This window comes from Triturus cristatus, chromosome 9 (genome assembly GCF_964204655.1).
Source record: "Triturus cristatus chromosome 9, aTriCri1.1, whole genome shotgun sequence".
In the NCBI taxonomy this organism is placed as follows: domain Eukaryota; kingdom Metazoa; phylum Chordata; class Amphibia; order Caudata; family Salamandridae; genus Triturus; species Triturus cristatus.
In genome coordinates, this window is record NC_140592.1 from 738,653,655 (window position 1) to 738,665,932 (window position 12,278).

The window sequence follows — 12,278 nt, forward strand, 5'->3', positions numbered from 1 at the left end:
GGAAGGACTTTGAACTGATAGTGCTGCCCCTGAACAGTGAACCTGAGGTATTTTTTGTGTGAGGGGTGGATGGGTATGTGAAAGTACGCATCCTTGAGGTCCAGTGAGGCTAGGAAGTCTCCCTGCTTGAGAAGCGGAAGGACTTGCTGTAGGGTGAGCATGTGAAAGTGCTCCGAAAGAATGTACTGGTTCAGGGGTCTCAGGTCTAATATAGGCCTGAGCGACCCGTCCTTCTTTGGAATTAAAAAGTAGAGGGAGTACACCCCTGTACCCTGCTCGTGGGTGGGGACGACCTCTATAGCGCCTTTTAGAAGCATACTTTGCACCTCTTGCTGTAAGAGCGTTAAGTGCTCTGAGGACATAGGACGGTTTCTTGGTGGTATTGTGGGTGGAGTGGAGGTTAACTCCAGACAGTAACCGTATTTTATAATATCTTTGACCCACCTGTTCGTGGTGATGGAGTTCCACGTGGACAGGAACCTTTGTAGTCTTCCCCCGACAGGTGTTATGTGGTCGGGAGGAAGGGAGAGGGCGTCACTGCTTGTTCTTGGGGGAGGACCTGGTGTTGCCGTAGCCACGTCCTCTGCCCTTTGTACTGGAGCCACGATATCCACCTCGGGTGTTTTTATCGTAGGTGGTCTGTGTATTGCCTTTGTTATACGTTTGTTGTGACCCCTGTCCTCTACCTGCCCCCTTGTTTCCGGGGCGGCGAAAGGAGCCGCTCCGAAAGGACTGAGTTTGGAGGGCGCCCATGGACTTTGCAGTGTCCGTGTCCTTTTTTATCTTTTCGAGGGTGGTGTCAACCTCTGGGCCGAATAAATAGTCGGGGTTGACGGGCTGGTTCAGTATGTTATTTTGTACCTCAGGCTTGAATCCTGAGATTCGTAGCCAGGCATGTCGTCGCAGCATGACGCTTGTGTTTATGGCCCTGGCAGCAGTGTCTGCAGCATCTAGTGCACATTTGATGGAAGCATTTGTGAGTAGCTGCCCCTCTCTGACAAGAATTTCTGCACCTTCTTTGAACTGGTCAGGGAGATGTTGGAGTAGTTGCTCCAATGTGTCATAGTGCGCTCTATCGTAGCGAGCGAGGAGCGCTTGAGTGTTGGCTATGCGCCATATGTTGGCAGCCTGGGCGGCAACTCGCTTGCCGGAGGTCTCTAGCACCTTGGACTCTTTGTCCGGGGGAGGAGCGTCACCTGTCGTTTGCGAGTGTGCCCTCTTGCGAGCATTCGCTACGACGATGGAGTCGAGTGGTAATTGTCCTTTGATGTAAGTAGGATCCCCAGGTGCTGATCTGTATTTTTTATCAATCCTGGGGTTTATCACTCGTGCCCTGGTGGGTTCCTTGAAAATGTCCTTAGCTGGTTTGAGGACCCCCTTAAGCATTGGCAGAGTTTTTACATGTCTTTCCGAGGATGCAAAAGTGTCCATTAGAAAGTCATCCTCGATGGTATCTGAGTGAAGCTGTACCCCATGGTTATTCGCAGCACGTTCAATAAGAGCGTTGAACGCCGCAGTATCCTCCGTTGGAGATGTTTTTGCCCCATAGAGTTGTGGGTCCTGTGTATCGAGAGGTGCACTGGGGTCTGCAGGGTCGCCCCAAGTTTGATCAGGGTCCTGCTGGTCATCAGGGTCTGTGTCTACATGGTAGGGTGCTTGGTCATCCATGTAGTCCTCCAATGCATCCGTGTCGGAGCGCGTGGGGGAGAACCGGTGTGGATCCTGGTAGGAGGAATGGAACGGTTCATAAAGGAGAGGTTCTGATTCCACCGGCAGCTTCCTTTTTAGTGGGATCCTGAAAGGGTCCAATGGCGGTTCCGAAGTTATCCTTCGGTCGTGGAGAATCATCCTGCCAGTGTCGGCGTCGATGACCCGTGACGGAGACGTCTCGTCCGGTGGAACCGGAGTCTGGGTAACCCGTGTCCTGAGTTGGAACATCTTGGGGATTGTTGACGGAGGCAAGCCGAAGGTAATGTTGGCTGGCCCCGTAGAGGTTGCTGGAGCTCCGATCGGGCCGGAACCCGACGGGTCTTTGAGGGCCGCCTTGGTTTTGTTGCTTTGCGTCGCAGCAGGCCGCACTTGGGGCGTCTTTGAGGCTTTGGCACCGGGCAGGTTCGTAGAGCCGGGCGTGGATTTTTTTCGGTGCCGGCGGGTCCTCGAGTCGAGGTGTGGCGATCACCGTCGACGTCCTCGATAGGTGAGGCATCTGCGTCGTCGAGGGAGCGACGCGAGGCGAAGCGGGCGGTGTTGCCCTCGGTGTTGTTGGCGTCGGTAGCCGAGTAGGTTTCTCGGTGCCGATGGCCTTTTTCCGCTTGTCGACTCCGATGTCGCCCGATTCCAGTTCGGCACCGAAGTCCCTCTTGGTGCGGTCGGTGCCGACGCGTCGCGCTGGCGTCGAAGGCGTGGAAGGCCTCGATCCCACTAGCGCTACTTTCAGTTTCGGTTTCGTATGAACCGGAGCAGCTTTCGGTTTCGGTTTTGTGGTAGGGAAACCAGCTGGCTTATTCAGCAATGGCTGCTGCTGAACGTCCGAGGCCGGGCCCGAGGGCGGGGCCGAAGAACTACGGGATGGGTCTCGGGTAAGGCCCGAAGGCGATCCCTCGACCGGAGCCAAAGGCTGTGGCGCTGGTGTTTCTTCGGTTTGAACAGGTAGGCCTTGTTCATCATTGGAGCTACTCTCTTCGGCCCCTAAGGCCTCCTCGTCGTCTCCTACCTCGGTGTCGTCTTCACCTCTGTGGAAGAGTGACTCATCGCCCTCGTCCGATCCGGGGTCGTGTTCGGAAACGGGACTGGAGGGTATGACTTCTAATTCTTCGACGTCGGCCTCGTCGAAGATGTCTGTTGGGGCCGGTGCCGCGTGCCGCGCCTCGAGTCTCGCCGCTCTTCGGTTCCTTAGAGTCTTCTTGGAACGGAACCGGGCACAGGCCATGCATGTCGATTCGTCGTGGTCCGGCGAAAGGCATTTGTTGCACACCGGATGGACGTCGATGTGTGGGTACTTCGCATTGCATACCGGACACCTTTTGAACGGCGTCCTGGATTCCATCGTCGAAGTCGATGGACAGGTAAATGCGAAAGAAGTCGGTGCTGAAAGTTAGTAAACTAACAAAATGCTATCGAAACCCGATCGATAAACAGTACCGACGCGAACTAAAGGCCTTTTGGCCTCGACCAAATATTTTCCTAACTTGAGCTAAGATAGCACATCCGAACCCAATGGCGGAAAAAAACAATCTGAGGATGGAGAGGATGCCCATGCGCACTGTAGTCCAGGGGAGGAGTCACCTATCCAAGGATACTTCGAAGACTCTTCCAGGACAACAACGTGCAAACATCCGGACCCAACACTAGGCGGCGATCTATGCACAGATATGAATTCAGCAGCCCACATGCCTCGAACATGAATGTTTAATATTGGTTGATGTCTTGTTTTCCCTCTTTTTCCCCCAACTTAAAATAGTATATTTGAGGGTACCCTTATTGTTAGAAACCTGAGATTAGAAATATCCATCAGAAAAGTATATTCATGTGAGGGATGCTTGCCTTAGTTGGTTACAGCTTTGAGGGCCAGACCCTGTGCACCATGCCAATGTTAGATGCCCCCAAAGTCAAGCTGGATCCATGTGTCAGGCATCTTAACATGAGTGGAAAATAACATGTACACCTGACATTTTAGCACAAACGCTTTCTTCTAACAGCTCTGATCTAAGCTCTATAATATGACCAAGTAAAAAACACCCTAAGTAACTGCCAGTGCCCCTACACCACAGCTCTCCAATCACACTAACTGCAGGCACCAGAAGCTACAACAAATCATGCTCACCTGTTACATGTCCCACAGATCCGTGACTCCGCTTTCCCACCACTAGCCTTGTATCATCTTCCACTGAGGACCATATCTCGCTAGACATTCCTGGTTTTGGAGGCACAAGCTCTTGTCTCTTGGATGCCTGTAGGTCAGAGGATAGGTAAAAAAGCAGAGCAGATATCAGAAACATACTACCCAATCCTACTGATTCAGGTGAGAGGTGCCCGGAAACCGGGGGTAGCACCAGCCATTCTAATGGCATCAGCACTGCTTACCGCAATGGCACACAGCTCACAGACGTTGGAAATCAGGCACTTTAAGTGCATACAACACAAACAGTATACACCTTTTGTCCTCCTCAGCAACAACTGTTAGATCACTAGAGACAGAAGAAAGGGAGAGAAAAACAGACAAAGGCAACAGTAAACCGAAGTATAGGGAAAATAGAGTAAAAGGCAACATGCAAGAGGGTAAGCACATGCATTAATGTATAAACTGCAAGACGTAAGAAGAATTATGCTAAAGGGACCAAGCACCAGCACCAGAATGCAAAACACAGCACAAAGGAAAGTGGTTAAAATGGTTACAATGCAAAAGTCAGGGCATACAATGGTGGCATACAAAAGACATGGTGAAACCCAAACATCATGTCAGATATTATGTACTGCATGCAGAAGACCCACTCTTTACATGTTCATTGACAAATATTCTTTATCCATAGTTGTACATGGTCAAAACGCAAGCATAGAGTGTCTAAGTGCTCTACATGAACTGACCGGTACCTAGATCATGATGCCCTGTGGGAGCAACTCAAGAAGTACAGAGGAGATTGTATAAAAAAAAAAGTTTGGATGAAGAAATATTTCATAGGTAACGCATCATTTACAGGCAATTTTGCATATTACATCCCTAATTGTGTAGCAGGAGTGAATCAGGGAAAAACAATAAACGGTACAGAGACAGAGGGCAACCATAAACAGATTAAAAGAAGAGCAAGAGAGGTGGGCGACTGTAGGGTGGTTGGACCCTTAGGTGGGATATAAGTGGTATGTTGAGGTTAAATATTTTTGCACCCCCTGTCCACCAGGATGTGGAACCTGTCATGTGGTGGACAATGCATTGAGGGGGTGTGAGAAGCTCTGCTGTTGGCATTTTGTAGTAATCCCAATCATCTCTTTTTATTCTTAAGTGTTCTGGCAGATTTCCTTCTTCCATGCTTGCTTGTTGGTCAATATGTACTTGTATTGGCTTTAGTAGGATAACTGTTGAAATGTTGGACTGGATGGGTTGGCACTGGAGGAACTAATGTGACAGGTTCAACTAGAGTAGAAGATTTGAGGTCCTGTTCATGAGTATCTTGTCCTTGTGGTTCCTGCAGGTTTAGAGGTTGGGCCTATGGTGCTTTTAATGGTTGATTATCTTCTTCCCTTGAAAAACAGGTGTAATATTTTTTCATCATGTGTCTTAGGTCCTTAATAAGGTCTATTGGCACTTGATTATAGGACATTCATGGATTTATTAATATACTGCCTCACAAAGATCATACATGCATCTGTAGTAAGCATGTTTTTCAGCTTAGTCTTTCTTCCTGCATCAGGGATAGTTAGGGTGATAGAAGTGAGTAGCCGATTATCTATGCGGTGAAAATATATGTTCCTCCTCTGTATCTTGATTGTAAGTTGCCTCATATGGATCATGAGGGCCCGATTCTTTCTTTTCAGCCTCGGTCTCCATCACATTGGAAGTGGTGCTATTTTGCAGGGTAAGGTATGTTCTGGCCATATGTCTGACATCTTCTCTTTGACGGGCCTGTTGTTGATGGGGAGGACATCAATGGTAGTACCGTTGATGGCTCGGCTGATGGCATATTTGTTGAATGGCTGGTCTTCATTGACGGTATGCTTCTTGATGGTATTAACGGTGACTTTGTCAGCGATTTAATCTTTGATGATTTCGTCAATGGGTTGTTCAACGGCAGGGTTCGCAATGGCATAGACGGTGGTCTTGTAGACTGAGACTGGTCTTCCCTGTGTCTCCTCTTGAGATTTGTAGTAGACGACTGGTCATCAACTGGGGTTTCTGGCATTGCTGATGGAAGGTAAAGGTGCTACCGGTGACGTTCTGACAGAGTATGATTTTTTTATTTTAGGGTATGGCGTATCGGGATATCTGTGACACTTTCCTTTCTTTTGTCCGTGCTCAAGTGATGGAGATATTGGTTTCAAAGATTTCTTGGTTGGCTTTTTTATGGATTTTCTCCTTAAGCTCTTTAAATGAGATAATAACTCAGTCGTAGATTCTATAAGACATTTTAACCATTTTTCTCTTATGAGGGCTTAAAAGCAGAGCCTGATTCATCCCCTGAGAAATAAGTTTTATTTGCCTTGTTCTCTTGAAGCCACCTCAAGTCTTCCCTCTTGGCCAGTGAGAGTTTTAGCAGAAAATGTTCAGCGATTTTCCACTCTTTAGGTATATGGTCAGGGTAAAATCAATAAATGTATTTACTGTGAGGGTCATCAGAGAACCCCATTAATTTCCTACAAAAGTCACAAGCATGAAACAGACCCTTTCTAGGTGATTATTTCAACGCAAACCACCGAAGGATAGGTTCAAAGTAATATTTCTAAATAAAAAGCTGGACTTATCGCAGGGAAGCTACGCTCTAAGGTTCCCTTTTCAAACCACATGTGGTAGAAATCTTAGGTCAAATGGCCTGAGGGAGGGCTGAGGCTGGGGGCACTCTCTCTTCAAAGACTGAAGTTTGGTTCTTTTACCATGAAGTGGATGTGCTACTAAAGCATCACTGTTCTAATGCCATGCAGACAGCAGTTTATTATACATCCTTTGGAAATTTGCAGTGGCACTGCTCCTTCTACAATGGAAAATGATTCCAGGATGGGAATCTATGAAAGATTCAATACTGAAGAAGTGGTTCTTACATGAGTGAAGGATTGGAGTTATGTGGGCTGATAACTTCAAAAGTAGTAGTAACTGTGCTGGCAAGAATTTCATACTAACAGAGCGTTTCAGGGAGGAACGGAGAGCAGCAGAGCACTTCTGGGTGGGAGAGTTACACTTTGGCAAGGGCCACTAGAATTATTAGGTAGTGCAGGTCCAAAACATGTGGCAACATTGACTAGATTATGCTGCAAGATAATTCAATGTATGTGGTAATTATTCATATTCCGTTTAAACAGCTCTGCAGTACAATTTACTACATTTAATATGTATTACATAATTGTCTGATTAGGAAGACCTACACGTTTGTGATTACTTGTGTTAATAGTGTCAACAGTGAAACAGAGTCTATTAGGAAGGAATTACTCTACAACTATGTTTGAATTACATTTAAATGTTTCAAATTTTAGTGTCCTGCTGCAGGAGAGAAGATTTTCACTGAGTCCATCAAAAAGAAATCTTTGCTCAACTATTTTACTTATATAATTGAACAACTGCTGTGATCAACAACTGAATGTAAAGAGTTAATTTTTGTAAAGTGGCTGCCAATACATTGTACCCGATGTGGAGTAACCTTTAATTAATTTATGTATTTTATAGCTTTTTTAAAGCACTGCGTACCACTTAAGGTAGTCTCAGAGCACTCAGGAATGGGATACAATGACAACAAAGAACATTTCAGAAGAACAAGTTAGTCAAAAGATTGACAAAGATTGTTGATAGGGACCTGTCTCCTTGAAGACGGAGGGACGCTGTAAAAGCCTTCAGATCTGTGGAACACATTATCAGATAATCGCTCTCAGAAGATGAGGCAACTAGCCCATCTTAGGCGTCTGAATGGCTGAAGAGTAAGATAGCTTTGTCGAGTATCGTCAAGCTGGTATAAAAAAACACCAAGGTGTCATTAAAAAGGGATAACCAAAGGCATAGCTAAAGAGGTGCATTTTACGAGATTTTCAGAATTCAAGGAAATTATTTTCAAGTTTCAGATTGTTGGTAAAGTACTTCACAGAGAAGAGTCATTTACATAAATCTTCCACCAAAAAGTTTGTTAGACATCTGACAGATGGGAAATATGATGAGTTTGGCAGACCCTAGGCTTCTTGTTAGTTGATAAGGAACAAAGCAAACACAAGGAGATGATGGACAGAGTGCTGAAACTTTTCAGACACTCACCCCCCCAGTCACTTTTAGATCTGGGTTGAATCCATCATCATTTTTTAGCTCACTTCACCACCCTAATTCAGACCCAGCCATATGCAAATCAGTCTTGACCATGTTTCTCACGGGAACAGTCCACCTGGAACTGCTGAGCCAGGTCACTTTGACACTGGATTCAAGCTAGCCTGCCTGATGAGGGGTGTCACCCTGAAACCGGTCCCAGGATGCTTGTTTCCAGTCAAGACTGATTTGCATATGGCTGAAAAGTTTCAGCGCTCCGCCCATCAGCTCCTTGTGTTTGCTTTGTTCGCCCTAAGTTGGCAGGATACACCCAGACGTGGGTCCGTTGCTCACTTTGCCACTGGATTCAAGCTAGCCTGGCTGATGAGGAGTGTTACCCCGAAACCGGTCCCAGGATGCTGGTTACCGGTCCAGGGAAGACCTGGCTTGGCAGTTTGGGCTGGGCTGTTCCCATGAGGAACAGAGTCAAGACTAATTTGCATATGGCTGTGTCTGAACCAGGGTGGCGAAGTGAGCTAAAGAACAATGATGGATTCAACCCAGATCTGTGTCTGGTGGTGAGTGTCTGAAAAGTATCAGCGTTCCGTCCATCCTCTCCTTGTGTTTGCTTTGAGTTGATAAGGAACAACTTGCTTGGTGAGATAGCTTGGACAAGTTGAATTGATAGCTGTCTTGGATAGTCAATGGAAAATTTGAGTGCAGGAGAGATGTTATCTTGTTGGCTCATATGAATATGTGTTGATTAGAATGGTTCTGAACTGTTCGTATTTTATATTGGGAAGTCCAGAGTAGATGTCATTGTAACAGTCAACCTGGGATATAATGACTGCAAGGACTAGTGAACTTTTCTGTAGAATTGGAGGAGAAGTAGGATCCCTTTATCAAGACGACGGTGGTAGAAAATTGATTCAAGAGTAGTTTTTATATGGGGTAGGAATGATGGCTCACCATCAAAGTGCAGTCCTAAATTTCAGGCCCGTTCAACAAGGTGCGAGGGAGTGCCGAGTGATTCCACCCATATCACTGGAAGAAGAGGGGGTTTACAGTACCAAAAAGCTAAATATTAGGGCCTGATTTAGATCTTGGCAGGCTGGTCCCGCTGTCAGTTTTCTGAAGGTTTGACCGCCCGCCTACTTGGCGGTGCACCATCTCTATTTAGATGTTGAGTGCCGCCGTCTCCCCCAGAATTGTTCTCCTACGTCGACGGTGTCATAGGCATAAGCAGCTGTCAGAGGGAGTCCAGTCAAGATTACTGCTGGGCCAATCACGATGTGCCTTTCCGTTGAGGAAGCTGTGGTGGGGATACCTCCTACCTTGAGTTGGCAGAATCGAAGGAAATGAGGTAGAAAGTTACCTTTTTCGGTTTGCCACTTCCGTTTCCGTGCTGAACACCATTGTCCAAGTTCTTCCTTTGCTGCTACAACTTGGCCATGACACTAATCAACTCCATTGTCGCCGGGATCTAAGGTAAGCTTCTTTTACAGCTGTCTAACTATGAATCATGTGTTGACATTTGCTTTAGCATTGTGCATTGTTACATTGCTCTTACTTGCACTTTTTTCTTATATGTAATGCATTAGCGTTCATTTTACAACTTATCAAGGTAAAATTAACACATCTCTATTGACACAGATTTTTTTTGTTGTTATGGTGAGTGTTGTATTTGTGGTGCCTGTGGGTGTACATTCAATAGTGTGTGTATGTTGTTTGTAGGCTATGCTATCTGTAAAAAAAGGGGCATAGCACATTAGCTGCATGTATTTTTGAAGCCAACGCAACATACATATGTAGTGACACATTAATAAGTAGTGCTTACCAGTTTCCACTCCACCAGGGACTCGATCCATCAGGAAACTGCTGCGAGGACATCGGCAGCACAACAGGAAAATCTAAATAGGCTCGGTGCAAACCCGCCAGCCTGACGGCGACCGAATACTGTCAGCCACCAGAGGGGCCTGCCGTATCGATGGAGGTGCGCTGCTTACGCGACAGAAAACAGTCTGTTGATGCGGACGGCGGTTCAGCCAGACCACATCTAAAAACGGCTGGCGGAATTCCGTCAGCTCGACAGACTACTTGTAACCGCCACCATAGGGGAACAACGGGAGTCCCGCCAAGATCTAAATCAGGTCCTTAGTCTTTTTGTCAAATTACAGACAGAAATGAGCCAACATGCGCAAGGAGCAGCTAGACAATGTCACAGGCCGGAAAAAAAAATCTATTGAAATGAAAAAGGAGGTGAACTTTGATAACAAAAGATGAATACCATGTCCAGGCATAACATTGAGTAATACTTAAGGTTCTGTCCTTGCACAGCGATAGGAGGAGGGGCACAAGCACTTAGAAAGATCTCAGTCTTGTTCCTGTGCAAATATAGCATCAATCTAGCAATCAGACATCAAACAATGACATCACGTGAGGAATCTTTAGCTATAACTTGAACAGCACTCCAGGAATGTTCTGTGAGACTGTGACAACATTCCAGAAATCAAAAAATGCTATATATCATAATCCCAGGAATATGTAATTCAACTGTATGTCATTCTGTCCTCAGAGAATTACTACAACTAGAGAGGTTTAACTTAATCAGTGCACTTTCCTCTGGCTGTTTACCTCAAGATCAGCTTGCAGTTGCTCAACTTTGCTCTGGCAATTGTGGGTCTCCAGCTCTGCCCTTCGGACAGCCTCCCTCAGTTTCTCCAACTCCTTCTCACCACTCAGGTGCTGGGCTTTCAGCTGGTGGGAGAGATGCAAAGGAGAAAATATCTGTCAGGAGAGCGGAGTGCTTTTTCTGTTGATGAATGACATTATATGCAAACAATAAGGGGTGATAATACAACTCACAGACATGTAGACTTTGACTTTTCCAACACAACAGCACTGTAGGCTTACAGTTTTTGTCTACTGTTCAAGATCCCCCGGCAATTCAGGATCGTCCCCTAGCCCCCAGGTGATATATGACAGAGACAGAGCATATCTTATTTATTAAAACAACAGAATATACTGCCATATTTTCACTGTCAAGATTGTGGCTCACTGCAGACGTGAGTGTTTCAGGGCTGAAGAACAATTATTTAATTATATAGATTGTTTGAGCTAATGTGAACTGGCTTGAGACCAAACAGCCAGTTCATATAGCAGCTGGGCCTTGTGAAGAGTATTGTTGAATAAACCAAACACTTCAAAATCAGGGAATTTCTTCATCGGGGGATTGTGGATAACGTGCAAAGATTTCAGATCTTATCAAGTGTGTTTTCATCTGTATTCAGGAGGGCTATCATTCTTTTTTGCAGAGCATGGGGTGTCGTCCCATTGGTATATTGATGGGGTTGAAATGGCTCTTTGAAGAGACTGTTGTTCCTTTTCTTAAATGGTGCAAACTTTGTTTGATTTCTTACATCTCCCGCCCCCGGCTCATTCAGCCTCAGTATGACTTTCATTTAAATGATTATCTGTAACCAGCTTTGCAATGCTAAACCTTAAGTTTCTGCTGGGAGGATGGGTGGTGATAAACAAATTGAGGCATTTTGTTATCACCAAAGCAAGTTCCCTCAGAGCTGAAATCAAGCAAGTTACAAAAGGCGGAATGAAAGAACAAGCAGAACATAACTTCGATGAGGTCTATTGGTGACAGCACCAGTCAAAGCAGATTGTGTGGTCAAGAAACTGCCTGGATCGGTTTCCATTCACCAGTCACAGACCTATTTCTTTGGTGGATATTGAGGTCTAAATCATAAGTCGGATGCTCCTGGACCGCCTAACTTCTTGGGTAAAAGAACAGAAGGTTTTATCTGAGATTCAATATGGGTTCAGGCCAGGGCGGGGAACTATCGAACAAAATATGAAACTACATTTGATCATCTCTAAATGCACTTGGGCAAAGGGGAGTGCAATTCACTTGCCCTTCGTGAATCTCAGCTCAGCCTTTGATAGTTTTAATAGAGTTAAGCACTGGGCCATGCTGGTGTCTATGAGGAGTTGAACCCACACTTGTTGCCTTCCTGCGTGATTTACATGATGGTCATGCTGTATGTAATTGGAGGATGCTCTCAGCACTTTAGTTTGAAGAGAGGGGTTCGCTAGGGCTGTATCCTGGCCCCATTCTTTTTATCCTTGATATTAATTGTCTGGAATCGGTTTTAATTGAACAAGTGATGGCCACTCGCTGCATGCCTTTTTATATGCAGATGACGCAGACCTAGACGCACACATGGCCAAGGGTTTGCAGTGACTCCTTGATCTTTTTATTAGTTTCATGGATGGTCTTGGCCTATTCCAAATCCCAGGTTATGATGGTTGGCCCCAAAAACACTACATCGAAAATATTTCT

General features: G+C 45.9%; 1 protein-coding gene across 3 annotated transcripts in view; it reads right to left on the reverse strand.

Moving 5' to 3' along the window:
• Nucleotides 1-12,278, reverse strand: part of LOC146798685 (uncharacterized) — a 415,733-nt gene that overhangs the window by 171,199 nt on the left and 232,256 nt on the right. For all 3 annotated transcript variants that reach the window (XM_085625984.1, XM_085625983.1, XM_085625982.1), the window contains exons 10-11: nucleotides 10,562-10,684; nucleotides 3,824-3,950 (exon numbers count right to left, since the gene is read on the reverse strand). In XM_085625984.1, coding sequence (XP_085482110.1) covers nucleotides 3,824-3,950; nucleotides 10,562-10,684 — 250 coding nt within the window. The remainder of the gene's footprint in view (nucleotides 1-3,823; nucleotides 3,951-10,561; nucleotides 10,685-12,278) is intronic.